At 50.6% G+C, this 27,761-nt stretch overlaps 9 protein-coding genes across 9 annotated transcripts; 5 read left to right on the top strand and 4 right to left on the bottom strand.

The window, feature by feature from the left end:
* Positions 1–1,436: 1,436 nt before the first annotated feature.
* On the top strand, positions 1,437–2,914 carry BGZ61DRAFT_531617 (isoprenoid synthase domain-containing protein; the record flags this gene model as incomplete). The annotated part of the gene is made up of 6 exons (XM_046253735.1): positions 1,437–1,594; positions 1,658–1,723; positions 1,793–2,142; positions 2,206–2,452; positions 2,513–2,546; positions 2,615–2,914. The coding sequence occupies 6 exons, from the start codon at positions 1,437–1,439 to the stop codon at positions 2,912–2,914; spliced, it is 1,155 nt and encodes a 384-aa protein (XP_046105328.1).
* A 610-nt stretch (positions 2,915–3,524) lies between these two features.
* BGZ61DRAFT_587625 (uncharacterized protein) lies at positions 3,525–4,076 on the bottom strand (the record flags this gene model as incomplete). The annotated part of the gene is made up of 1 exon (XM_046256495.1): positions 3,525–4,076. The coding sequence occupies one exon, from the start codon at positions 4,074–4,076 to the stop codon at positions 3,555–3,557; it is 522 nt and encodes a 173-aa protein (XP_046105327.1). The 3' UTR covers positions 3,525–3,554.
* A 62-nt stretch (positions 4,077–4,138) lies between these two features.
* On the bottom strand, positions 4,139–6,211 carry BGZ61DRAFT_531615 (uncharacterized protein; the record flags this gene model as incomplete). The annotated part of the gene is made up of 1 exon (XM_046253734.1): positions 4,139–6,211. One exon carries the CDS (start codon positions 6,209–6,211, stop codon positions 4,139–4,141), a length of 2,073 nt encoding a protein of 690 aa, XP_046105326.1.
* Positions 6,212–8,712: 2,501 nt separating this feature from the next.
* On the bottom strand, positions 8,713–10,012 carry BGZ61DRAFT_349896 (cytochrome P450; the record flags this gene model as incomplete). Its single annotated transcript, XM_046240181.1, has 2 exons — positions 8,713–8,949; positions 9,002–10,012. The coding sequence occupies 2 exons, from the start codon at positions 10,010–10,012 to the stop codon at positions 8,713–8,715; spliced, it is 1,248 nt and encodes a 415-aa protein (XP_046105325.1).
* A 1,822-nt stretch (positions 10,013–11,834) lies between these two features.
* Positions 11,835–13,960, top strand: BGZ61DRAFT_477074 (uncharacterized protein; the record flags this gene model as incomplete). Its single annotated transcript, XM_046248855.1, has 2 exons — positions 11,835–13,491; positions 13,575–13,960. The coding sequence occupies 2 exons, from the start codon at positions 11,835–11,837 to the stop codon at positions 13,958–13,960; spliced, it is 2,043 nt and encodes a 680-aa protein (XP_046105324.1).
* A 1,076-nt stretch (positions 13,961–15,036) lies between these two features.
* Positions 15,037–16,124, top strand: BGZ61DRAFT_449895 (Mss4-like protein). The gene is made up of 3 exons (XM_046245671.1): positions 15,037–15,396; positions 15,462–15,622; positions 15,674–16,124. Exons 1-3 carry the CDS (start codon positions 15,240–15,242, stop codon positions 15,812–15,814), a joined length of 459 nt encoding a protein of 152 aa, XP_046105323.1. The 5' UTR covers positions 15,037–15,239; the 3' UTR covers positions 15,815–16,124.
* Positions 16,125–16,536: 412 nt separating this feature from the next.
* On the top strand, positions 16,537–20,535 carry BGZ61DRAFT_587622 (uncharacterized protein). Its single transcript, XM_046256494.1, has 3 exons — positions 16,537–16,943; positions 17,009–17,520; positions 17,572–20,535. Exons 1-3 carry the CDS (start codon positions 16,650–16,652, stop codon positions 20,363–20,365), a joined length of 3,600 nt encoding a protein of 1,199 aa, XP_046105322.1. The 5' UTR covers positions 16,537–16,649; the 3' UTR covers positions 20,366–20,535.
* Position 20,536: 1 nt separating this feature from the next.
* On the bottom strand, positions 20,537–24,652 carry BGZ61DRAFT_449892 (CHAT domain-containing protein). The gene has a single exon (XM_046245670.1). It carries the CDS (start codon positions 24,585–24,587, stop codon positions 20,697–20,699), a length of 3,891 nt encoding a protein of 1,296 aa, XP_046105321.1. The 5' UTR covers positions 24,588–24,652; the 3' UTR covers positions 20,537–20,696.
* A 1,433-nt stretch (positions 24,653–26,085) lies between these two features.
* Positions 26,086–27,470, top strand: BGZ61DRAFT_449890 (uncharacterized protein). The gene has a single exon (XM_046245669.1). It carries the CDS (start codon positions 26,229–26,231, stop codon positions 27,324–27,326), a length of 1,098 nt encoding a protein of 365 aa, XP_046105320.1. The 5' UTR covers positions 26,086–26,228; the 3' UTR covers positions 27,327–27,470.
* The last annotated feature ends 291 nt before the right edge of the window (positions 27,471–27,761 follow it).

Genomic DNA, 27,761 nt, shown 5'->3' with positions numbered 1-27,761 from the left:
TCGTGTGATGATTGAGAAAGAAAGTGATGTGTGGCTTGTATTGGTTCGCAATGGATAGACTGATCAAATCCAACCGAGCCTGTGCACTAAGCATAAATAATACTCTCGCCCGTGGTCTGCTGTCTGGAGAATAAACTTACAGCCGTATTACTCCAAACTCGGAAAATAATTTGATGTACCAATGACAATCGTCTTATTGGCTAGAACAGGCAGTGTGACTTGAGCCAACGCATCTGTCCGGCCAGGGTTCTTGCTTTGGATCCCTTTGGCCGTGCTAAGGCAGCTCAGAAGTGCCGAACCAGGATATGAACGAATGAGAGAAGTCGATTGCTATAGCTCGGAATTTCTCGCTAGGTTTCACTGAAAACCCATGAATTCATAGTATAAACCTTCTTCTATCAGTCCCTATACCCAGGGATGATGTGGAGAGGATAGAAGTTGGCCTGCCTTAGTGTAATCAATGGGATTAAGCGATGTCAGTTGGGCAGCAACGTCCAGGCAGGAGCGCGTATCTCGGTTATGTAGCTACCTATGTGCTGGATCGGTTGGAAGTAACGGATTCTCAAAGAAGCTAAGAAATGGCGTCGGATCACCTTGACAGGGGATTCGCCGAACAAGGCTTCTAAACGATAGGGGAGAAAAAGACTCAGCGAACTATTGATACCACTTAAGTCAGCCGATGGTAGAGGTGCTAGCCATTTCCCGTAGTACATATAACTATGTAATACTGTCTAGAGCCTCATCAGTTCATTCACGGCCACGATTAAGACACAACAGTGATGTTCGTTAGGCCGCTTGTACGCGCATTCATGTGACCGCTGGTACTTGCACCCAGAGCCGTGTGGAGTGTGTACGCCCAACGTGCATCTGCATGCAAGTAATAAGTACATCTACGCAGATACGAAGATAATTGCCTCATAAGTATTGTTATCCACTTGCGCTGTCGGTCTGTGATAGACTCGGTCAATCAATCAGTGCTATGTAATTCGGCAGCTATCTAAGGTTCTAGACGAGACGTTACCAGCAAGTTAGCGGCACACAGCCCCGGGTGATGGTATGACGATTTCACGCTAAATGGGATTGCAAACGGGTGTTGCCGTTATATTGCATGTAGCTTGTTGGTCGTAGGGAGGGACGCGTCAACAGCACGACTCCCTATCGCGGAAAAAGGCCGAGTCTTCCATGTAAACCGGGGTCGCAATGGCCTGATCCACGGGACGAAGCTAACTGCCGAGAATCAACGTCATCAAATGGTATCAATTATGTACTCGCGGGGTTTCACCGTAAATTGCAAGCTTGGATGTTGACTAGTTAACGGGTGGTGCCGCATTTTCCAAATTTCGACCATTCTTGCTATTTTCTTGCAAGTACGACTCTGCAAACTTTTAGGTCTGAATATCTTGAACAGTCTCTGACGGAGTCTCTTCCTTGACACAATGGAAAATAAACTTGAGAAAGCCGAGGCGTTGAGAAATCAACGCCGCGGCCAAACCATGAAGCTGCCAGACTTGGCGAGCTGGTTTTCCGAGTGGCCGTCGGATGCGAGCGAGCACCAAGAAGAGCTCCGTCTATTCATCGGTAAGCAAGCTGAGAGGTAAGACGGTTGTTTCCCACCTTGAAGCCGTACATGACGGGCTTGTGGTTAACAATGCTTCAGTGTGATTGACGATGAAAGAAAGATACGTGGCGTCAAAAAGTGTAACTTTGCTTGGTTCACCGCATTGTGAGTTCATACAAAAAGCTCCTGGCCTTCTTCCCCCTACTGAGGTGCTTTCTACTTACGCTTCGGCAGATGTTATCGTGAGACAGGATGGACCGATCTCCAAACTGTAGCACTCTTTGTCCTCTGGATCTTTGTTTGGGACGACGAGATTGACACTGGCGAGTCCGCCTACTCCACGGATCTCAATCTGGCTCAGACCTACAGACAACAATCACTCGACTTCGCTCGCTGGTGTCTCGATCAACAAGAGTCTAGCCTTCCCCCATTCCTTGCCAAGTTCCCCGTTGTATCTCGCATCTACAAAGGATTGCTCCGCTTCTTCTGTCAGGGCACGGCCGACGAGAAACCAACTTGTTCCGTTGCCTCGATGAAACTTTTCCAAGAATGGGCGTTTACGCTTCGCACCCATATGGATGCCAGTAAGTCTCATACATATCCCTGATCAATCATCGTCAATTTCTGGTTCTAACGGATTTTGATAGACCAACTTTCTCGCCTATTCAAAGAAGTCGAACGATACATCACTCAATGCGGCATGGAACAAGAAGAACGCAGTGCTGGCAAGGTCCCTACTCCAGACGAGTATATGGAAATGCGCATGGGCAACTCCGGGGTTTACATTGCTTGTGCCTTTCACGAATACTTTATCAAGTCACACTTGCCCCAATGGTTGATGAACTCAACAGAGATGACCAATCTCTGGCGCTTGACGAATATTCTTCTAGTGCTGTAAGTGTTTGTCTTCGTTTTCTCTTCGTCCACAGTTACTAATCAGAGGCAACCCTACAGTATCAATGGCATACTGTCTCTTAAGAAAGAAATAGTGAGTGACCACAACTTTCACATATTCAGGTCGTGTCTTCAGAAAGCTAATTCCCTGCACGTTACTAGGTGGAGGGCAACATTATTAGTATCATCCCAGTCAAGTTCCACGCCAATGGGAATTCCGGCCTTAATCAAGTCGTCGAGGAGGCTCTGAATGATATCAAACTTGAAATGAAAGCGTTTGACGAGACCGCCAGCAGTCTGAATAAGCTAACGAGCGATGGTCCCTTTAATAAGCAAACAATGCAGTTTGTTAGCTATTGCCGTAGATCGGTTACTGGAACTCTGACTTTTACGATGAGGTCAGATCGTTACAGGGTTAATGAGTACATACGGGAAGATGGATCTATGCACATTGTTCTGTAGATTGTAGGAGATTACTAGGGCTTAGCTTATGGCCTAGGCTAAGACAGAGGCAGTAAATGGGAGGTATGAAGGAACTCTAATAAGGCGAGGCAAAGGAGGAATGGGCCGATCAGGGTAAGGATGGGGAAGGCAGTGGCTCCAGGGTAACCTAATTCACAGAGTTTCCTGTTCGTCAAAATTGTATTGACTTCTAGGCACGGATGATTTTGAACTTGTCGATTGGATTGGCGATAATCTGTCCGTCTCACTCTAGTCGCATTCTAAGTGTCACGACCTTGGGCGTTCAAGTTTTGATAAAGTGCGGTCTCGGAGACAAGCTAGCCCCACGGCTAGGGCCAGGGAAGGGCTGGGAATATGCCCACCGCATTCATAGAGGGATATTCCCTCAGCTTCCTCAATAGAACCGCCGATCCTTAGACTCTGACTTGACGGATGCAGCGGATGCAGCGGCAGTTCAACAAGCTGCAAGTCCTACCCTAGATGAGGTGTGACTGGTGGTCGAAATTGCACCCCTGTCCGCAGCACAAGAAAATTACCCAGGCCAAGGATAAAGCACAAGTAGCTTAGGATTGAAGATGAAAAATGCAAATTAGAACACTCTAGGTCCGTCGCTAGCTTCTAGCTGCATAGAGCCCGGCGTCTAGCTCTGAGACATGATGCGGTCGCTTCTACGTCCCGCAGAGCGCCTTCTACGATCCTCGTCCCACTGAGTGCGACTTTGCCTCCGAACTCTCTCCTCCTCGTCATATTCACTTTGCCTGTACCAGAAAAGCAAGTAGCTTGCCTCATCCTGCTCTATTTGACGGCTGGACTCCGAGATCCACTCTTGGCGGCAACGCTCCTCGTTCCACCGCACGACATAGATGCCGTCCCACCACAGGAAGACAACAAAGGCAAAAAAGGCAAGCTGAGCACCAAGACAGGCGAAGACGACGTGCGAGTAAATGTTGACCGCGTTGAAGCCGTAAGCTTGTTCGGTGCTGAGTGGCACAAACGCCTCTTCGCCCCAGTCCCCAGGAAGAAAGCGGTGCCACATGTAGGCGCTCCAGCAATAACAGTTGTTAAATATACCGCTTGTGGAAAGGAACACCAAGCCTAGACCCAAGATGGAAAAGAAGCCGTCCTTGAGCATCACCAAGACGTACAGGGCGCGGTCACTCATCCCGAATGGATTTCTGCTGTGTAGAACAGTGGTGCACGCCACGCTGACCAGCCAGCTCACCGTCACACCCAAGACCCATGTGTGTCTGCAGCTCCAGCCCTGGGCACGGCATACCACATGATTATGAATGCACCCACTGCACTGACGGCCACGGGGAAGGTCGCGAGCAGAAAAAGAAGCCAGTTTGATCTGTAGTCTGCGTGGGTTGTTATCGAAACTGACCGGTACCCGATTTTCCACGGCCGGTACGTGTAGATGGCGCCTAGTGGTTGTAGCCAGGAGAAATAAGCATTCCAAGAGGTATCGGGAAGAAGCTGAACCACGTCGTAGTCGTCTGCGATGATTTCGGCTTGACGCTCGGTTTGCCGTTGTACAAGGCGATCCCCTTGCCCTGTGGCACGCGGCTCTCCCGGTGTCCGGCTCCCGGTGGCATCCCATGACGGAGGCTGAAATTGCGGCCTGGCCGACATGGACGGGCCGAGTAGAGGCGCCTTGCTGCTATCGCCGTGCAGTGGCGAAAGTGTCAAGAGCGGCGTGCCGGTGTCAGTACTACCAGATGCGCGGTAATAATCGTCTCCTGGGTCGATCTCCGACGATGCACGGTGGCCGCGGGGTGACTGACGGACGTGACCCGGTAGCGGTCGGGAATCGGATCTAGGTCGCGCCATTGACGGTGGAGAAAGAGGGTCTATTTCCGGAGAAGAGCGAGGGATTGCTGCACTGAACTCGCCTCTGAGCCAGGAAGATGGCGTGCTGGCACGAGCACTTGGACTGTCCGTCAGTGGGTGCAGATGCTCGCGAGACGTCGTTCGCGCATGAGCTGGCTTCATAGGTGGTGAGAGAGGGAGAAGTCGAGGACTCGTCTCTACTGAGGTGCTGGGCCCCAGGACTGGGCTGGGGAGAGTGAATATAGGTTGCTGGCCCGTCTCGCCCTCTCTCTGATCTTCTGACGTCCGCTGTCCCTGTTCTTGTTGCTGTCGTTGTTCCTCTTCGTCCCTCACCACATCCTCACGCCGTATAGCCTCAACCACCCTCTTGACGAAACCTCGCATAATTGTCAGGCACGTACGACGGCTGGTGAAGGTGCCGACGGTGTTGCTCAGCAGGGCCAGAGGCACCAGCCACATGAGAAAGACTGCGCTGCCTATGCGACCGCCCGGCTTGCTGGTGTTACCGCCGCCGACATCGTCGTAGAGGGCCGCCACGACACCGAAGACGTAGACAAAGATGGCTAACAGCGTGCGAAGGAACTCGTTGGTGCGCGCGTCGGCCAGCTCGCGGGCGCATTGTCGCCACTCATGCCATGCGCCGGGAGATTGCTCTGCGATTTGTCCAATGCGACCAAGTCGCTTGAGCTGCATCTTGTAGTGTATCTCCGACCCGATCATCGCTCCGCTGATCTCCTCGAAACCTGCCAGCACTGTGGCAATGATCCGGGCGCGGTCATGCGGCGAGTGGTATTGCAGCGAGTCGTCATGTGGCGAGTCGTAGCCAGCGCCGATGCGCAGCCGCCGTAACCATCTGTAGACATGCGGTAGCCACAAGGAGCTTGCCGTCTGATTGTCTGGAGGCAAGCACGCGCTCAAGCCGATGGCGTACAGACGGCGCCAAACGTACATCTTGTGAAGGACGCTCCAGAAGCTGTCGATGGGGTCACCGACGGCGTGCACCACTGTCATGAACCGGCGCTTGTCAATGGGGCTCAACTCGATGTTACTCAACAGGATCACGACGGGGATGATCCATGTTGTTAGACGCGGGACTGCATCCCAATAGAAGGAGTGGCTGCCGCAGAACTCATCGCAGCCCCGTCTCGTCACCACCATGTTGTCCTCTGTGTTGGCAAGCGTGCCGTTGGGGAGACGCTGGAAGTATTCCTCTGTATCATATAGTCTCGAGAAGTTTGGGTCCACGCGCTGTCGCGTTGTGATCTTGGCCACGCATGTTGGCCGGTCCCATTTGTCTAGATGCAGATCGTCGCAAGCTATTTTCGTGGAGCAGTCGATGCCGGGGACAGGGCTCACGCCAGAGTCAACGCCGATCGCTACACCGGAAAGAAGCAAGCCAAATATGATGAACCTAAGGGTGGGCCTTGGGGAAAACTGTCTACACAGCGCAAATATTTGCCTGGCCATCGTTGGATGTGGAAGCAGACCTCGGGAGTGCACTGGACGTGAACTAATGTCGATTTTCTCAGACATTCTTACGGTAGCTACGACATTTGGATGGCGGCGTCTGCTTATATGCGAAGAGAGGGGTAACACAAGGCATCCGGAGCGTCTTCCTCTTCTCCTCGAGAGCTGGCCCGGTATTGGACACCGCATTGGTATTCCAAGCTGGGCTGACTTCCGAGGCTCCGAATGCGCGTGTGTGTGCCTTATCAAAGATGCTTATTGGAGCTCGTATCAATCACCACGCGATAGTTTAAAAAGGCTTGCAGATGAGCTGAATCAAACCCTGATGTGATAACTACAGATTGAGTCATGTCCGCGGGTAGAGACATGAGCGTCCTTATGGAGACTTATGGAGACGTATAAGAAGCCGCACGTGCTCGAGAGCACGCTTCCAAGAGGGCAGAAATACTCAAGCCAATTCAGCCGTGTCAGCTTTCCATGCCACGCACCTGCATCTCGTTTAGGCCAAGTGACAATGCAGCGCCTCAATCACAGGAGAGGGATTAGCGCCCTCAGTTTCTCAAACTTCCTGGCCGCTTTCAGGAGAAGCAAGGTGGACACAAATATTCACACAAAGTTGGTCTTTCGACTGAGAGCCTCCTTACCAAACACCATGAAGAGAGGGTGCTGTCAATACAACTTCGATGGTATCGTACAACAAAACACATGGCCATTTTTACCGTCTAGAATCGGCAAAATAGCGTTGCAGGGGCCGCACCAGGTCACATAGCAATCGGCCAGCACCACCTTGAACATGGTGTTCTTGAGGACCTTGAACTCTTATGGCCAGTAATCACAATTATAACCAACCTTCTCCTAGGTTCGGAGACTCATGGTTTGACATCTTGGAAAGCCAAATTTTCGGCGGTCCCCAATAGTCTTGGCATGTGGTTTCGTCATGAGATGGCCGCGGCGAGAGCAGTAGAAGAGACAGACTGAAGGAAGGAACCTAAGCAACGATGACATTGTAATAGTAAGGCGGCAAAGCTCAATCTTAAATGTAATATTAACGGCTTCTTATAAGAAGGCTCCGTTTCTGATGTGCGTGCCGTTGTGCTTCTTGAGACCACAGCTAGTGCGAAAGCTGGGGCTGGGGTCGGTCGGGCGTCATTGCCGAAGGGTGAATCTCAACTCCAAGCGATGTCGATCTCAGGTGCAGTTGGGACTTTGGCGTATCCCTGGAGCGGAGCTTTTGTGATATATTAGATGTTACCTAGATCATACGCAATTACTAAAAGTAGATTAGGCTGGAGGGAAGTCGCCTGTCTTGGAGTTCGTAACTCTGAGCGAAGTCCCACATATACCCGTTTCAGGTAACCCGACTCTAAACATACGACCTCGTATTGGAACTGTTTCTCAGCTGAGAAGGATCAACAGCAAAACATATCCGTGCGCTGTTAATGATGCCGTGAAATACTATATATAGTACTACATGAGCGCGGATCTGCGTGTTTCAGGTCCTGTTAGCGTAGTTGGACCGGTAATGTTGTATCCCCTATACCCACAATGACGGGGATATTTCACCAAACAATTAATGGACCATCATTACTAAGCCTAAACGTAGAGGTTATAAAGACACCCAGACATCTCCTTCAAGGCATCCTCTATTATCGACATCACACTCCTCAAGATCACACCGGCATCTAACCAACCATCACGCCTAACTTCGGGAGTACACACAAACCTACCTCAAACCCACACGATGAAGGCTTTCTTTCTTTTGACTATTCTGGCTGGAGTTGCTCTGGCTCACCCTACGAGAGACACAGTACACATTGAAGGAGGATGTTGGGTTGATGAGGACGGCAAGTCACACTGCGACAACACTCCCGTAAGTCACCTTGTTTTTGGCGAGAACCCCATAACTGCTCTATGGTAATCTAACTGGCAACGGTAGGTATGCACGGAAAACAACGGTACGATGGTATGCATCGCGAAATAATAGCGGAAGGGTCTGGAGCATCGGTTGAGACCGATCTACGAAACCACACCTTGCCTTCTACTTGCTTAGTCAAGCTTACGAACGTGTTGGAAAATTGAGAGACCTGATCGAGTATCATTCGGCCATATGAGTAAGATCCATGGGAGAGTAATATATACTCAGATAAAATAATCACACAAGGCTTCTGAGTGTTCACAAGATTTCCGCTGCACGTCTGATCAACACCAGTACCGCCAGGGGTGCGAGACGTGGGAAAAGCTCGGGTCTCTATCTCTGAGACATAAAGCTTATGAATGACACAAGCCCACTTCGTGTGTGGAATTTAGCCTTTTCTATTCTCTTTCTCATGAAAGGAGTTCGATTAGCCAGCGTAGACATTCCATCTCTTTCGTTTCACTTGCGAGTAAGACCTCAAGATGCACAAGGTGCCTTTCTCTATCATTAGTCTGGATTCTGGCCAGCATAGCTTTGTTCAATTTAGTTTCCTAACTGCTATGGATGATTGCAGTGGAATCGGCGCCTATGTCAAAGCAGGCTCATTTAGTAAACGAACGTACTCCTCCTTCCATCCGTGGCTTCTTCTCTTGATCTTGATAGGAAATTCTCGTTGGAAAGCAAACCACTGGGTCTTGGTGTTCCAAGGCCTCTCTGGACGCACAGGTTCGGCATCAAAATGCCTGAAAAACTGGGCGATGTACTTGTACATTTCCACTGTGGCAAGATGTCTTCCCACGCAACTTCTACTCCCCATACCAAACTGCTTTGTTATTAGTACAATCCGAGTGAAAATGAGAGTGTGTTTGACTCACGGTTGTCAGGAGGGAAGTCTGTCGCTTTATTCTTTCCACGTCTTCAGGCCCCTGCGCAATCCACCGCTCCGGGCGGAATGCATCAGCATCAGAACCGAAGATATCTTCACATCTATTCATGCTTCGTGGGCTGATGCCGCAAACGGAACCAGGAGGCACGTAATAGGGTCCAATCTGGACCCCTTCTGCGGGGGCGTATCGAGGAAGCTGGTACTGTATGGAAGGATGCAGCCGAGTACTCTCGCAAACAACCGCAGACAGGTACGGTAAATTCTCTGCTTCCTTGAATGTGATTTCGCGATGTTGCTTGTCCAGATCCATGTCTTGGTACGCCTGGTCGATTTCTTGTTGCAGCTTCTGTTTGGCTTCCGGGTTGGTGATAAGGCTCCCAAGAATCGCGAGGATCCCGATTGTTGTTGTATCAGCTCCTGCTCCAAGGATGTTCACGCCCTCGATCATGACGTCTCCTTTTTTAACAGGCAGCCCCTGCGGGTCTTTGGCCTCGATGTAGTGTTGGAGCATGTCTCTGCGTTGGTCATGTTGCAGGCCATGCTTCATTCTCTCTTCCACTCTCTCTTCGAGCCAGTCCAGAAAAATGTCGAATGCGTTCAATCGCTCACCGCCGAGGGTTTTGACAAACCACTTTGTGACGGGATTATTGATCCAGAACATTTGAAAAGGCACATTTCCCATGTTTGCCATGAGGTAAAAACCGTCGTGGATCGACCGAATGATTCCATCGACATCTTTTCCCTGTTCCAAAAACCCAATTGTACCCCCCATCGCTAACTTTCCAACGACATCGAAAGTGAAGTAGTTTGCCCATTTGTCCATGTGGACGATTTCTCCTCGATCCGAAAATTCCCCAAGCTTCCTGATATTTAGGTCTAGGACGTCCTGCACCAGGGGTTCCATGGAAAGAATTGAAGTCATGGAATAGGCCCCGGAGACGCGCGAGCGGAGATGGCGGTGGACCTTGATATCGGTGGCTGCGAAGAAGCTCACAGTCATATTGGGAACGATCCAAGAATCGTACCATTTTGTCTAATGCCGCATTAGCCAATTGCCTGACGAAACTCGGTTCTGGAAGCTTGGCGCATTTACCTTCAAGACCTGCTTGCCGTGGCCGTATAGGTTCTTTAGTCCGTGTTCATCCACGAAGCTAACTTCACCTGGAGCAATACGGACGACCTTACCATATTTGCGATGAAGCTCCAGAGTGTCGTCATGCCAAGTTCCCCGAAAATATTTGTGGTTTCGCCAGGTGTGACTGAACTTGGCCAAGAACGGGCCTGGAATGCGGCGGAGTGGATGGAAAAAGGTGTTATACAAGATGTCAAGAAAAAATAAACCGGTTACTATCAAGGCCACATTCTTGGCTGTGAGAATGCTGACAATTATGTGCAGCGTCGATGGTCTCTGGGCCTCGTTGATAGGAGCATGGAAGGCTACCGGCCACCACTCGGAGAAAGTATTGTTGGAAAGCATTTTGTGTTCTGAATCAAATACCTGAGGGTTCTGCATTAAACAAAAGCCGAACACTTGGGCCCAGCATGGCCATATATCTAGTCCAGCCCCATCTCAGCAGACCGCAAGAAAGACAAGACTGACGTAGGAAGGCGACCATTCTCCGGCGTTGACTGCATCACGCTCTGCATGCCTGCACTGTGAAAGTGTCGTAGAACAAGTCCACAAAGTTCCCATTCTAAGAATCGGGGCTGAGGGGAGTGAGTAGGAGGCGGGGAATATCCCGAAAGGCGTAGTAGGAGGAGGAGGTCGGGGGTGGGGAATTTCCCGATGTACCCCGTGGGGAAGACGGCGTAATTTACTACATCTAATTGGCCTCCCCAGAATGCAATGAGATACTAAAATAGTCAGAAGGATTCATCGGTGGGAAGAGGAAAGAATAAAGACGGTGCCAGAGAAAGCTATTATGAGGCCCCGTGTGTCTCAAACTATTAAGGGGATGAAACAACTCCGGTGACATTAGCCGGGTTTGACGCGGTACCGCCGGATGTCCGTTTATTGGTAGCATTGCTAGAGCTCGCGGACGAGCTGTCATTGATGCCGAGATGAGTGATTCGAATTGCCGCCTCAATGAATCCCTCGGGACCACTGCGACCCCGCCTTCGCCACTAGTTTATGGCAGCTTGCTCGCGTCCTCGGGACGATCTGTCTAGGAAGCATCTCTTCCCCGCAAATAGCTCCCTGACTTCGATTGCTACGGAGGGTTCTGTATACCAATCCTCAATCTTTGCCCCTGCACCACTGGCCGCTGTATCTGCGACGACCTTCTCATTACTTTGCCATCTTCTGTCGTCCGCTGTTGAAAGAACGCCGCGTTACGAGATGGACCCTGCTAGCTCGCCGGTAGCGTTCCGATGCACCATCTGTTCAAGCCATTTCAATAGACATGAGCATCTTCAACGGCACACAGCCACCCGTACGCAAACCCTGCCCTTAGCCTCTCGCATTGGAGACACTACGAATCTTCATGTCACTAACTGATGTCTTTCCAAAGACAACGGTAACCGCCCGTTCAGTTGTACATTTTGCGCTGTGAGATTTACGCGTAGGTCAGTTCCCATCGTCATGCAGTGAGGAGACGTCTGGACCTCCCGGATTTTTGCGTTTCACCACTCTGCCCACGGTGGACTAATCTGCAAGTAGAGATACCTTGATACGGCACTGGAAGACCTGCGAAGCTCGCCTAACCGCTGGAAATGCGATCCCGAAATTATCTCCACGAAAGCGAGGAAGAAAGCAAAATGCTTGTGATCGATGCGCCCAGATGAAAATGAGATGCAGCCAAACATTGCCATGCAAAAAGTGCATGGACCGGCACCAGGAATGCACTTACAATCGATTCCTGGATCATGTGGATGACCAGGCAATAATCACATCTCGCGAAGACCCAGAACACCACCAACAAGAGAGTCCGCCGGCCACAGAATCTGATCCCGACTTGGATACTCAACAAACTACCTCCGAGGCAGACCCATTGCCTTACTTCACCCCTATTTCCGAGTCGGACACGTCAATAGGTGTCCTGCAAGAAGCTCCAACATTTTTCCCTCTTGACCAACCTCTGGGTCCCTTGTCGATGCAAACCGAATCAACGGATTTCCAGTTGTTAACATGGGTGCCTGAAGGGCTGTGGAACGTCTACGATATGATAACTCATCCCGCCTGTCTTCCCTCACCGTCACCGATGAGCCCCCTGAAGCTTTCCTTCTTGGCTAAATTTACGTCAACTAGAGGCATGGCAAACTCGTTTGACTGTGGTAACTCCACAGAGCGCAAACAACTCATGTTAGCCCTCGCTCCAGCGGCACCAAATGATTTGTTAACGCCGGAGATCAACGATGATCTGGTGTTGCGTAGTTCGCAGCTTCAATGTGATTTCACATTAGAGCAGGACTTGCACCCTACCGATTTTGAGCATACTGCCACCTCAACAAACTGGGTTGAATGGGTGAAGGATTATTCATCAAGAGATTCAGTCCAAGAGTCTGCCCTCTCCCAAGGCACTGGTGGATTGCGCGAAGACTCTATTCATCCACTCGAGCTGAAGATGCATGAAATCGTTCTCGGCATCCAAGAACATTGGCACGTCAATTCCATTGATAGTGCAAGCTCGCCAGGATGGACGCCAATGACGATGATGCTGTGCTATCGCTTCTTCTCGCCTGTCAATCTTGACAGGTATCTCGTCTCTTTCTGGTCCTTCTGGCACCCCAACTGGCCCGTCTTTCACAAGCCTACCTTCGTTGCAGCTCAGAATCCAGCTCATCTCCTTGTTGCAATGGCTTTGATTGGCGCATGCCTCACAACGAACGAGACCGATCGTGACCACGCCATGTTCTGGATCGCCGCGGTAGAAGAGTGGGTGTTCTCGGACGCTAACTTCAGCGAAGATCCCATTCCCGAAACCGACAAGGAGTTCGATGAGGTGACAGTTAGGCTGCGTTTGAATGCCATTCGAGCGGCATACTGTGTTGTTCTTCTACACTCCTGGGAGGGTGGCGAAGATCAAAAGCGACGTGCGCGGAGAACTCGCTTTACGCAGGTCATTGCCGTGGCCAGAAGCCTCCCCCTTTCTATTGCAATACATGGCGATTTGCGAAGGTATACAAGCGTTGATGACATGCATCGAAATTGGAGAAATTTCATTTTAAAAGAAGAGCTCATTCGGACGGTGACTTATGTTTTCTTGCTCGACATGGGATATGTCATCTTCAATAACACACCTCCGCGAATGGTGATATTCGAACTTGACATCGGATTAGCATGCCCAGAGCCATGTTTCCAAGCTACCGATGCAGAAACATGGATCCTTAGTGTCAAGGCTTGGTCGGAAACCTATGTTGGCCAGAGGCAACCCTCAATGTCGAACATGATGGAAGCCGTGATGAAAGAAATACCAACTCAAGAGGAGTGGAAGATGTTGAAACAAATGAGCTCACTCAACTTCTTTACTCTTGCTTCTGGTAAGCTTCTTGCCCTTGAAAAGTGCCCAACGCGTGATAATTCAGAGAAGACATGTCGGGCTGATAGACTGATACACATGCAGCTTTCCACAGCCTAATATTCCACCACCACGGTGGACCTACATGTTGGAACCAGGCGTCTCTAATCCGACATGCTCTCAAAAATTGGAGGCAAGCTTGGCTGAGTCGCGAGCTATTGGGAAGCCTTCAAGAGCTGGAACATGCCGTACTATTCGATGCGTGGAGGAAGATTGGCTTCATGCGATATGCGATGGAGTTTTGGTGTCTTGGGTGTATCGTGTACAAGCGAGCGGAATACATGAGAAGTCTGAGACGCGACTCCAACCAAGGACAGCGGGGAACTTTTAAGAAGGGGTTTCTGGAAGTATACGACAACTCGGACATGGAGCAGGTCCATGAATTGATCCTTCGTTTTCACGAAATGAACTTTGGGGTGGACATTTTGTAATAACAGACAGTGGCTTGATCCAGATACCACGGTAGAATGATTCCGTCACTAATCCCGGCTCCTTTTGTCGTAATTGTCACCGTGCCTATCAAAATGAACTGATGGATCGGGAAAATCCCCCCAGAGACTTACGGATCCCCACCACAGCGGGGGAGGGGAAACTGACGAGTGCATATGCATGCACAAGCACTAGCAGTCTCTGTTAGGTACACTTACCAACACTAGAGGCTTCATCTTAAGTAAGTTGGACCAATCTCCCGATCTCGGTCTTCTTCCGTCCGCGGCCCCGTCGCTGCTGAGGGCTCAATCACTTGTATCTATGAAACAACTTCCCAGGCAGTCTTTGGATAAGAGCTCGGGAGTTTTATTTCCTCGTCACTAATGGGTGTAATTGACGCTTCTCCGCAGCTCTGGAATATGTCCCTATCGCTCGTCTGGATTTGATATGCTGCTACTCACCGAGGGATTAGCGGCCTTGACCTCGCCAAACCCTTCCGACACCTGAACCAATAGCGTAGAGAGCAGCCCACACAATAATTAGGTTCTTAGGTTCTTGGTAGAAAGCTTTTGACTTAAGACGGGTATAATAGGTCTAACTATCCCGGAAATTCCAAGAGTTTTGGAAAACGGACAGCCATATTTCAGAGCAACAGCAAATGGCCAGCCGCGGGCCCGGGGCCAACTCCAGTTCTGCATCCTGAAGTCTGGTTTACGCTGCACAACATTGGGACCAGTATGACGCTTGTCATCATCAACGCCATTTCCAGAGTCGCTTTCTTTGCCCCGAAGCGGCCGACAAATTTCCCACGCACTGTGCCAGTTTCGGTGCTGCAACCCTGTAATTAAGCCCGTGGCGCAGTAATCCAGGTTGCGGGGTTCTTTATCATTCCCATGTTGCTGACATGTCACCACAAATAATAAGCCAGGGGGAATATCACGCCGAAGGGAAATGATTGAAGTTGATAACCCTATCTGTATCTATGAATAGATTTGGTGGGGTGTTGTATGGGGGTTTGCTGCGGTTTGTCCATGGGACCTGGATTTAGTGTCACAAAAGTGCCCAGTTGATTACCCATCCAGGAGTTCCTGGGCGGAGTTTCGGAGTCCCATTTAGGAAGTGGGCGATTGACCTCGAGTAATTATATCTAGCAGCTTTTCAATATTTGATGCTTCAACAAGTTCTTCCTTTCCCACATTCTCGTAACCAACTGCCTGGACTGTTTATTCTGTTACTTTGTCCCATTTCGCGCACTTTGCTCCCTCGACTCAATCATCTGAGATGGCCACCACCGAGACGAAACCTTCACAGACCTACGAGGCTGGCTGCCACTGCGGCTTCATCAGCCTTTCCGTCATACTCTCGCCGCCGTTTCCCGAATATGTGGTCACCCAGTGCAATTGCTCCATCTGTCGTCGTGCGGGATACCTCCTAGTCTGTCCGTGATCTAACTCGCCGCCTTCCTAAGCATAAAATGATAGTCTTTGCTAATAAATATTTCAGATCCTCTTCACGAGGCTGTGACCTGGCACCACGGCTCCGATACTCGCGTGGGGCGCTACCAGTTCAACACCAAGACTCGCGATCACATGTTCTGCCCCAAGTGCGGTGCGAGCATTGGGATTGACTTCAATCACAAGGAACCGAAGTCATATGGAATCAGTGTATGTGAATTTCTACCGCAAGTCAATACGGCAAGGCTAATGACCACCCAGCTACGGCAGTTCAACGACGTTGACTTGGATTCCGTCAAGTACAGTCAGTTTGACGGAGTTCATCTGCTGAAACCTGCTATCGATTTGTCTGGGAAGCAGATAAATGTGGAAACCGGAGAGGACGTCCCGCCAAGTGCCTGAAATTCGAAAACAAGGTCATGATGCATGAAGTTAGCGTTGGCGTTCGAAGTAGTGGTGCATGAGGGTGGTGTTGAGGTGGACGGCTAGCTAACAGCCGATGCGCCAGTTGGAGGCTGGTGAGACGGTCGGATATCAACTACCTTGCTAGCTTTGAGCTGAATTGATTTGACATCGAGATCGCCCGCAATGATCGTCGTGAGATGCATCGTGGGTGGACTAGAGCGGCAAGCCATGTACGCATGCCGCATGGATGGAGGAGTAATGATCTCCCAACTGTGGCAATTCAATACAGGGACGTGGCTTCAACAAGGTGGGCGGAATGGAGTCAGTTCTGGACGAATTCATCACCCATTCCGCCTAAAGCTCTACAATAAGAGTCTCCAAAAAGCCATCATTATTTGGCCGAGCACCCCAATGCATCCATCTCCTCTTCTCATTGACATCATATCTGACAGAAGGATGAAAACACCGACAGCATCACGCAACAATTAGCGAACGTCATCACTAAAATGGGGCTCTAGGGACCTGAAAACAAGCTTCCCCTGCTAAACGAAGCCCGCTACGCGGCCCCAAAACTCACTGCTGCAGATCATTCATAAGTTGGGCTTAGCGCATCCGGATTGGTGCAGCTCCATGCCTGTCGCTCCCGGGTAATCGACGTCATTGACATTGCAGCTTGGTCTCAATGATCGCATCGTGCTGCCGTCAATAATTTTCAGCTTATTTCTTTCCTCCCTTTCTCACTACTCTTTTTTGACTTTCTTCATCTTAGCCCAGCTATCCTGGGCCAGGCTTCGAGACACTTCGCTCACAACTCCCACACGGGGCCATCGTGATGAACGCCGAGCAGACCGTCGTGCCCCCGGGCGGCCAACATTACAGCGCCCAGAACCGTGTGCCCAACATCCAAGAATTCGTTCAGTCGCTCGACCGCCAAAAGAAGGAGCGCGACGCTGCCATTGACGAGCAGTTGAAGCAGAACAAGGTCCCGGCAGAGGCCAAAGATCAAACCAACGCGCCCGATCCTAAGCACAAGACCACTCGCAAAGTCCGAGATCCTGTCACAGGAAAGGACGTGGACATCCAAGATGCCGACACTGACTTTGCAGAGGCCGTGGACAACCCTAAGGTAAGTAATTCCAACAGAACAGCCGAACTGCCGTGGGCAGAACAAATCTGACTTAAACCGGACAGTTGTCCATCCCGAACACCAATCTAGGAAAGCCAGCCACGACCGCGACCTCATCGAAGCAATCTGGTGAAGAATACCGCTACGCTCAAGATGTCACGGCTCCACCAGAAGCTGAAAAGAGCTCCACGTCGGACGTCCCCATCCGTAGCGAAAAGACGTCGGTCCTCTTCTACAAGACGCCTTCGGTCAGCTACGAACCCATGTTCGGAATCCTCGAGCAGCGGGCCAATGTGCTCTGCGCCGGAATCTTCTTCGGAATCGTCTTCTTGGGCAAAATGTTTGGCGGTCGGCTGTTGGGACTTGTACCCTTGGCCTTATGCGTTGCTTCTGGCGTCTTTCTTTGGGCCAAGGACTTGATTCGCCAGGGCAGAGACTTGGAGTGGGCAAGCGAACAGGAGCGCGGTGAGACGGCGACGGCGAACCTGATTCCGGAGTCCGTCGAGTGGATGAACACGATGCTGGGCATTGTCTGGGGTCTTGTCAACCCAGAGATGTTTGCTGGCGTCGCTGATACGTGAGTTGAGAGCACCACCACTGCAAAAACATTGATGCTAATGGAAAATAGTCTCGAGGATGTCATGGCCGCATCAGTCCCTGGTATCATCGACAATGTTCGTGTGGCAGACATCTCTCAGGGCAACAACCCTATCCGAATTCTCAACATGCGAGCCTTACCCGACTCCCATGTCCAAGACATCAAGGACGAACTGCATCAACAAAACGAGAAGAATACCGACCCGGAGGAGCTAGCGGCTAATGAGCAGGCTGGCTCCTTCTACAACATGGAAGTCTCGATCGCGTACCATGCCAAGCCGTCCGGTGGGGATATTGCCTCAAAGGCACGCAATATGGGGATGCAGCTCGTGTTTTATCTCGGCATCAAGGGACTCTTCGGTGTACCCTTGCCCATCTGGGTTGAATTGATTGGCCTCGTTGCTACCGCTCGAGTTCGCATCCAGTTGACTCCCGACCCGCCATTTCTTAAGACCTTGACCTTCACTCTGATGGGACTTCCCAAAGTCCAGGCTGGGTGCACTCCAATGATAGAAAAAGGCGTCAACATCCTCAACCTCCCTCTGATCTCGAACTTTGTGAACTGGGCTATTGGCGCTGCCGCATCCATGTACGTGGCTCCCAAGAGCATGACTCTAGACTTGAGCAAGATGCTCCAAGGTGACGACATCAAGAAGGAGACACTCGCGCTGGGCGTCCTCTTCATTCGAATCCACAAAGCCATCGATCTCAGCAAGCAGGATCAGCGTGGTAGCAAGGGCGGAGGCTCAGATCCGTACATTACCATCAGTTGGAGCAAATTTTCCAAGCCCCAGTTCTGTACTCGGGTTATCCAAGACGACCTCAACCCGGTTTTCGAGGAAAGCTGCGGACTTCTTGTCACTAGTGACCTCCTCAAGGCGGATGAACAATTGTCTGTTGAACTCTGGGACAGCGATCGCTCGTCTGCCGATGATGTTGTCGGCAAGGTCGAACTCAGCATCCAGAAGCTGATCCAGCACCCTGGAAAGATGTTTCCTCAGGTCTCAAAATTGAGGGGTGTCAAGGCAGAAAGTGAGATGCCGGGTGAGCTTCACTGGGAGGTGGGCTTCTTCGGCAAGACGCAATTCCGCAAAGCCCTACGCACCGACGGAAGGGATCTCAATCTACCCAAGGAGCTCAGCGATAAGCCCGAGCTCCAGGAAGAGAAAGGCGCTATCGATACAAAGGAGGAAGATGATGTCATCCACACTCCTCCTGACCCATTGTGGCCCTCTGGAATCCTCAGTGTTGTTGTCCATCAGATTGTTGGCCTTGAGCTGGCTAATATCAAGGGGTCGGATGGCAAGAGAAAGGGCAAGGAGTACGAGCCGGCTCGACCTGAAGCTGGTCCGGTAAAGGAGGAACAGAGCAAGACGCTTCCAAGCTCCTATTGCACCATTTTGGTCAACGATGACTTGGTTTACAAGACCAGAACCAAGGTTGTGTCTTCTCAACCAATTTTCAATGCGGGAACCGAGAAATTCGTTCGAGATTGGAGGTCTTGCATCGTCACTGTTGCTGTCCGTGATTCTCGGAACCGACAGCACGACCCTATTATCGGCGTGGTGCCTCTCAGACTTGGAGATATCCTGCAAACCAGCAGCGAGTCTACTCGCTGGTATCCTCTCGATGGAGGTATTGGATTTGGACGAATCCGTATCTCTGTGCTCTTCCGCTCCGTCGAGCTCAGGCTTCCACCTCCTCAGCTCGGCTGGGATATCGGCACTTTCGAATTCCTACCCGATGCTATCACCACCACCAACTATGCGCCATCGGAGAAAGTCAGGCTTCGATTGCGCACCGGGGGTTCTTCTGCGAACATGAAGAAAAATGCTTCTGTCCGCGAGGGCGATGGAATCAAATTCGATATCAGCGGTCACGAGGATGGTGGACAACTTCGTCTTCCTGTTCGCCACCGTTACAGCTCGCCAATCTTCTTCGAATTCTATCCATCTGGCAAGCGTAGCCCTGATGCCTTCGCCGCACTGTGGCTGCTGGAGTTGGTTGATGGAGAGGAAAGGGAATTTGACATTCCGGTATGGAAGTGCAACAACGCCTTGCGTCTTTCCCAAAACTACATCACGCAGGAGAACTTCCACTCCATCCCCGATTTGGACATAACAGAGATTGGTCGCGTCCGATTCCGGGGCAGGTTCTCTGCCGGGACGGACACTGATCACATCAAGTTCGTTAGCTCCAATGACACCCGCGAAACAATCGAGGCATGGGAGGCTTGCTACTCCGAAGGGGTACGCCAGCAGGAAGTCAACGCCGAGGTTCCTGCAGTAATTCAGAAGCTCCACGATGAGTCGTTGACTCAAGGCCGCGATGTTCTCGCTCAGGCGGACAAGAAAGAGAAGGACAGGTGGTTGGCGAAGGATGGTACCGATTGGAGTGGAGCTTTCGGACAGGATCCATCTACGATTATGGCCAAGCGAGACGGCGCTCCCAATGACAGTGAGGAGTACGATGATTTTGACGACGACAACGATGATGATGACGACCCGGACCTCGGAATTCAGGATGGTGATACTGATCCATCAATTCCATCCGAGGACGGCCGCACATCCATTGACAGTCAAGCAACCGGCACCACGAGCGGGTCACAGAAGAGCAGTGGTGGCAGCAGCCTGAACCCGATCAAGAAGTACAAAGATTACAAAGAACGCAGCCGGGATCTGCATCGAAAGCACCGTGGTTTGATGCAGTGGCGCCCGCTGCGGAATGCACAGTTCGCCAAAGACGAGGCCATGTTCGCGGTTCGCAAGGTGAAGAACCTTGGAGCGCTCGATGGACGGAAGCCGGATGTTGAAACGGAGGCATAAAATGGGTGATGGGTTTCTTTTGTTTGGGCTTCGGGTTTGGTTGTGGCTTGGGGGTTCAAGGAGGGGTTCGAGATTGACGAATGACGCAGAAGCAATACCTATGAATAGTTATGTTTTGTATGATTACGAGTTTCTCTGACCCCAATTCCCGTATCAGCCATTTAGTGTTCACCTGGCATCTATCCCACCACTAACTTCCAGATGTGGCGATAGTCTGGTGAGTTGACAGGACGCCCGTCAGGACAATACTAATACACTTGAGATCCCATGGGTCAAAAGTACCACCACCAGGGTAAAGATGTTATATTATCTTCTCCAAGTCGATTGCAGACTACACCCCAAAGTGAACATAGGGAACCCAGTCTAGCGGTTCACGATCTTCGTCGTCAGCATCACATAGCTCAACATCCCTTGGCAACCTTGTCTCTCTCTGGTCCCTCTGTGCCAAGACCTTATCCTCCCTCACCATTGCAGTTCCAGCTTTCGACGGTGCATCAAGCCAGCGATTTCGAATACACCTGCTTGCATTATGCAATCCTCGACACACTGATTCATCCGTCATGCCCCCGTCCCGTATCCCTTCGTACGTAATTCTCGTCATATCCACACACAATTCATCCTTGACCTCCCACAGGGTGCCAATAACGTGTCGAAATCCAGCCAGCTGATATCCGCTAATCAAGTGGATGCTCTCGTCAACGAACTTCTCATCGTTGATCTGACCGGTCCCACAAGCCGACAGGTACGCAAGAAAGGGCGACCGTTCGCGAACATTTATCTCCAGCAGAGTGTCTACCGTTAGTTTGCCATCCTCCAAGAGCAAATAGCTCTTGTCTGTCTTGTCATGACCAGCGTGGCCAGCAAAATGAAACATTTTGCATTCAGGCAAATGGGAAATAATGTCTTGCTTTCGCCGCCCTGGCTGGATGGAGGCAAATGAGAGGGTTTCAAACAACCTCTGCAACATGGCCACCTCTCTAGTTGCAAAAGGCAGCCTCGTGCTGTTTTGTGTATGTTCCATGGAGACAAGCAAGGCTTGGGCCGGTACTAGTTGCGTCGTGCTTGGACTTGTGCGTTCCCGGCTGTGTATGATTGCCTTGATGGATGTACTGTAGGATGACATGACCCTATCTAGCACTGCCTCTAGAGAACCCTTTTTATGGTGCCCGGCAGCATGGAGAGGAAATTTGCTGAGAGGGCCTGTCGGGATCCACCATACATGAGGCCACTTGTCGTCAGAGGGAGCATCAGTAAATCCCAGAACGTCCAGAACCGGGCGTGTAACAACTTCCCACAGCCACTCCAAAACTTCGAGACTCTTGAGGTCCCTTTCTAAGGTCCAATTTGTGAGACTTTCCATTTCGAGCTTAGGTAACGGGATAGAGCGTATTTGATGCTGCTCAACGAGAATAGCATCGCAACGAAACACGCTAACATTGATGACGACAATAGGACCAAGCACAGCAGCAGCCTTCAATTCCGATTCTTTTGGCGCAAGCAAGAAGTCTTCGAATCCAGCTTTTGTACGAATCTCAGCGAGAACGTCATTGATCTGATCATGCACCTCACAACGCCGATCTGTTCGAGCCTGCCCTGACGGTGAGTCAACCCCATCGAGAGAGCCATTTTGTGGAAGTAGCTGCTCTAACTCGCCCCTGAGACCGTTGAACTTGTGTGCCAGATCAGGGTGATTTTGTCGTAGATCTGAAACGTCTGTTCTCATTTCCTCGATCGATGTTGCCAACACACCTCGACCTTGTTCGAGGAAGCTTAAAGCAACTGCGGGCGGCTTTCCAGCGTGAAATGCCGACGCTGCGGCATCGGAGGCAAGGCCAACTATCCGACTGAGCATATGTTGTTTATCGGTATTCTCAAGCGATCGCGCGACCAACTCAGGAACAAGGTTGAGAGCAAAGTCTGAAGCTTGATAGGCCTGTTTCCAATCTGAAATTGTTGCGCAGTAGTCCAGAACATGTCTAACGGCTTCGATTCGATGGAGCATAGTCGACATGGGTCGTCGAAGAGCGGACTGAAAAAGTGAAATGGCCTCGTGAACGTCTTCTAAGTCCCCTGTTTGGGAGTATCTTTTGCCAAGTTTATCCCCAAGGTTGGTGAGGAACATTGCGCGTTCAGGGTGGTCTTCCGGAGTTACGTTGACTGCCTTTCGCCCGGCTTTGATGGCATTCTCGATGTCTTCCGCAGTTCTTGTTCTCGAGTACCGGTCGCTGAGCCTGTTTGCAAGGTTGTTGAGCCTCATGCCCTGTTCAGAGTGACCCTCTGGAGTCAGCTCAACTGCGTTCTGTCCGACTCGGATTGCCTCTTCAAGGTCGGATAAATCTCCTGTCGTCAAATATCTTTCGCCGAGTCCGTGTCCCAAACTGTTCAGAAGAATCGCCCGACCAGAGTACTCCTCTGGAGTGAGATCAGCTGCTTTTCGGCTGAGTTCAATAGCTTCATTGAGATATTTCAGATCCTTTGTTCGTAAAAACATGTCCGACAGTGCATTTCCGAGATTATGCATTTGTGTCGTTTGACGAAAATCGTCTTCCGGTGTCAGAGCTAGCGCTTGTCGATAGGTCTTGATCGCCTCATCGAGATCTGCCAATGCTCCAATGGCAAGATATCTATTGCTAAGTCGACTTCCAAGGTTGCTCAGATATATCGTGTGCTGAGGGTTGTCTTCTGTCGTCATATCGACTGCTTGGCGGCCGATTTGAATAGCCTCATGAAGGTTCTCAATGGCTCCTGTTGCTAAGAATCTCTCGCTCAGTCTAGTTCCAAGATGTTCCAGGCGAGGTATCCGGTCAGAGTGATCGGCTGGGGTCATGTCAACAACTTTGCGACCGATCTCTATTGCCTCTTGGATATCCGCCAGAGAGCCTGTTCTGGAGAATCGTTCCCTCAATTGCATTCCAAGGCCATCAAGGCATGCAGCCTGCAGGGAGCTGTCTTCTGCCGCCAGACTGATCGCTTTGCGACTGAATCTGATCCCTTCTTCGAGGTCCTCTAGATTTCCGAATCTTGAGAATTTAATGCGAAGGGAGTCCCCAAGTGCATCCAGCCTCTTTGGCAGGCGAGGATGATTTTCCGGAGTATGCTCGACCACTTTGCGTCCTATTTCGATCGCTTCCTCAAGATCTGCTGGATCTCCCGTTCTTTGAAACCTATCTTCAAGTCGAAGTTCAAGCCTATATAGTCGCTCCGCCCAGTCCGGGTGATTCTGTGGCGTCAGATTGACGACCTTTCGACTTGCCTCAATCGCTGAATTGATGTCTTCTAGAGCTCCCGACTTGACAAATCTATCGCCAAGTTGAACTCCAAGGTTGTACAAGCGCTCTGCGAAATCAGGGTGATCTTCTGGTGTCAGATCAACCACTTTTCGACTAATCTCAATTGTCTCGCTAAGATCCGCGAGCACCCCTGACGAAAGGTATCTTTGGTCGAGGCGAATTCCAAGAATATTGAGGTTTTGAAGCCACTTTGGGTGATTTTCTGTCCCCATCTCGAGCACTTCGCGTCCAATCTCAATCGATTCCCCAATATCTTTTAAATCTCCCGTTCTTGAGAATCTTGTTTCCAGTCGTATGCCAAGTTGAGTGAGACTCGTTAATCGGCGGGAATGGTCTTTCATGACATGGACCACGCTTCGCCCCACTTCAATGGCCTCATCAAGGTGTTGGGGTGATTTTGTTCTTTCGAAGCTCTTGTTGAGTAAAGATCCAAGGTCACTCAACCGTTCTGCTAGGTCGGGACTGCCTCCCGGTGTCAAGTCGACGACTTCCCGCGCGACCTGGACCGCCTCATTCAGATATTCTACATCGCGTGTTTTCGAATACGCCCTGATGAGTTGATTTGCAAGTGTATCGAGATATTCCGCCCGATCAAGATCATCTTTTGGCGTCAGACGGACCATTTCTCTCCCGACTTGAATAGCCTCATTAAGAACTGTAGAGGATCTTGTTATTGAGTAAATCTTGCTCAGACGATTTTCCAGCATAAATAGAAGGTCTGTACGATTAGGACTGTCTTCTGGTGTCAGATCGACTGCTTCTCGTGCGGCGCTGGCAGCCTCATCGAGGTATTCGATGGACTCTGTTGACTTGTACATCCGACATAGTTGGTAGCCAAGATACGTCAGGCATACCTGCCGGTCCGGATGGTCTCCTGGTGTTTTTTCGACCGCTTTCCGCGCAAGTTTGAGAGAGTCTCTAAGCCCGGCCATTGTTGCTCATAGGTGCGTGTTGAGGGGTGGAAATTAGGCACCCTTCGGTAGTAGGTATTGTTGTCAGCTCATGCCGTGGATAAATTCCCGCAGATTTCCCCGCTTACTACGAAGGCACTGGGAACGGTTTATGTGACGACACGGTGCTCTATTAAATCTGCATGCATATAAAATAGAAAATTCGCCGTGGTTTAATCACAAGGGCAAGGACTTTTAGTCGCCGCAAACAAGCGTAATTGCATTTCGTCCTTCGATGCAGAAATGGAGCCCCGATCGTAGGAGATGTTCCGTGTGCAGATGGATATTCCATATCGCAAGCCTGTGATTAATGTGAAACGAGAGCCTACACGGTGCCGATCCTCAATATTGCTTGACTCGTGGTAGAGAGTGGACGCCATAGTTGAATTTAACCAGACAGTCATACGGAAACTCATCGCCAGATCAGGGTTGTCAGACAGCCTGATAGGGACTGTTGGAATCTGACCTGTTATATAACTGACGATCTTACGATATCTGGAACGGCTTCCAGGCCGGCTGCTAGGAATCCGGTCTGGACCAGGCCTCAGGGCCCAGCTGCTAGGAATCCGGTCTGGACCAAGTCCCAGGGCTCCGGCAGGTAGGTCTTCCGGCCTCAGACCTCCGGACCTCGGGCCCGGAGGCCCCCGGAGGCCGACCTCATCCTCATCTATAAAGACCGATCCCTAGCCCTTCGATAGATAGAGAAATCAAGCAATTCCATCGTCACTAAAGCTGTCTTATCCAATCCATCCTTTGTCTGATAAGGGTCGCAACGGATACACTAGTCAACTGATCCTCACTGCGAGAGCTCACGGCCTATCGGATATTTCACTCTGGTGTTTCGGGGACTCTGGTTACTTCCACCGATTGTCGATTTCACTTGTATCATATTTTATTCGACAAGACCGAGACCAAATGTACACATGCCCCAAGAGTTACTCCGGGCTATTTTCATTTTTGTGCATTGCCTAAATGTGACTCCCTTTGCAGTACGAAGTCAGCCCGTCAAGATGTCACGTTTTCGGGGAAAGACATGGGGCAAACACGTCAAGGAGTTTGCTATGGGTGTGCAAGCATTAAGCAAAGAATTGGAGCTAACAAGTGGGTGGAAATTTCTTTCAAATGGGGCTTATCATAACCCGAATACTGACGCTCAATCATTTAATTGAGATGTCAAGGCTGCAAGGCTTGAAGACGTCAGATAAGGTATTTGACAAGATCCAACGATGAGTTCTGGCTTCAGGAAAGCACTGACAACTATAATTTCCGGTTTGAATTGTCCAAGTAACCTGTGAACTTGCGAGATAAGATTTTGAAATGTGTCCTGTGAAATAGGTAGCCAGATAACCGTCGTGAACGGTTGATGGTCAGAGCGAAACAAAGGGTAAATTAGGGGCTGGCGCGATGGATCCACGCCACGTGACTGAGACCCGGAGCTTAACCACCACCAATACAATCTCTCCCCGTTCCATTCCACAGCACAAGGCAGATGCTGCGTATCCTTCTTTATTCGATCTTCTAACAAATGCTCCTCCTCCTTTGATATTTGATTTACTTGGGGGCACGATTCTCAACTTTCTTCTGATTGCGCCGTGCTCTCCGCACATCACGACTCACGAAAGCATGGAATTCAACGGTGGAAACAACCGCGACGAACTCCTCAAACCAAGGAATCTGCCCTTGCAGGCAATATCCCAGTATGAATCAGCTTCGGATAGCACTGGATATGGGGATTTCTTTAGTGGGGAGCCGTCAACGAGGAGCCAGAGTCCAAGCGAGGCCCAACCCAACGCGTCAAATGCTGCGATCACTCCCCGTGGACCGAGAATCGCCGTCATGTTGAGCGCGTCGCCAAGTCATCATGGCTCTTACCGAATCGGAACGGCGGATGGAATATCAACAGAGCCTGTTATTTCCGACTTGACACCCAAAGGACAAATGAGAATGCTGGCGGCAACGACGTCGGTCATTCCACAACTAGGCCACAGTCCAACCAGTCACGCGAGTGCAACATTAGGCATCTCGTCTGCTGGACCCAGCCGCAGTCGAGGGAGACCAAAAGGATGGAAACCAGGCATGCCCTACAGTGGACATGCAACCAAGCAGCAGCTCGCTACAGCGGCAGGATCGCGCGAAGCCCGGCTAGTTAAGCAGAGGCCTTCACTTAATGGATTCCCAAAGCGTCGGGGTCGACCGCCAAAAAGCCCAGCTCCACAACCAAGAGATATTTATTGCAAAGTCAACGCGCCATTCGTCGCATTTCTTTGCGAATGGAAGGGGTGTAAGGCCGAATTACACAATCTGGATACCTTACGACGCCATGTATATGTGGTTCACGGTGGCAACAGCAAACGAGTTTGTTCATGGGGGAAGTGCGGACGAAACGAGACACCTCACTCGTTTGATCACCATGAGGGGTTCAAGACACACATGGAAGAAGAACATTTGGTGCCTTTCGCCTGGCACGTTGGCGACGGACCGAACAACTCTAGCGGACTCGAAGCAACGGAGAAGATGAGCGTGGAAGATGATATCCCGGATTATCTGAAAGACGAGGATGGAAACCAAGTGACCCCTTCCGTGAAAGACCAGCAGTTAGAGGATGTCGTCACATGGAAAAATAATCGGCGCCGTTTGAGGGAGCTACTCATAAAGCGGGATGAGAATCTACCGGATGAGACTTCGGAAAATAGCACGGTGGAGGAGGGCATCGCGTTATGAGGTTGTACCTACTTGAAGGCAGATTTCCCCGAAGCGCTCGGCGTCCAATCCGACGTCTAAAGCCTGGTCATCAATTGGAGGTTTGATAGATAGTGTTAGTATTGTAAGATTTGGGTACTGAATGTAATTAACAATTTCGACGTCCCCCTCCTATATCATCAAGCCGTGACATCTAGCCCTAAGCCCAGCTCTGCAGATTACTGAGCAGTATTATCCACCAGAGGTATATTGAAATCATAGACTTCAATCGGACGGTAATAGCGAGTCAAATACCGCGTGTGACACGAAGTCCTCTCATTCTAAATGTGTAGAGAGGGTGGATGGACACTACTAGCTTATGAAACAGGAACCATGTATTCAGACACTCTAGCAAGTTGACCAAGGCTCTTGATTTAATAAGACAAGCTACCTGAGCCACCCACCCAACGCATTGAA

Source organism: Ilyonectria robusta, assembly GCF_021365365.1.
Source record: "Ilyonectria robusta strain PMI_751 chromosome Unknown BGZ61scaffold_8, whole genome shotgun sequence".
In the NCBI taxonomy this organism is placed as follows: domain Eukaryota; kingdom Fungi; phylum Ascomycota; class Sordariomycetes; order Hypocreales; family Nectriaceae; genus Ilyonectria; species Ilyonectria robusta.
The sequence above is the reverse complement of the archived record's forward strand: the minus strand, read 5'-3'. Positions and strand labels throughout refer to the sequence as shown.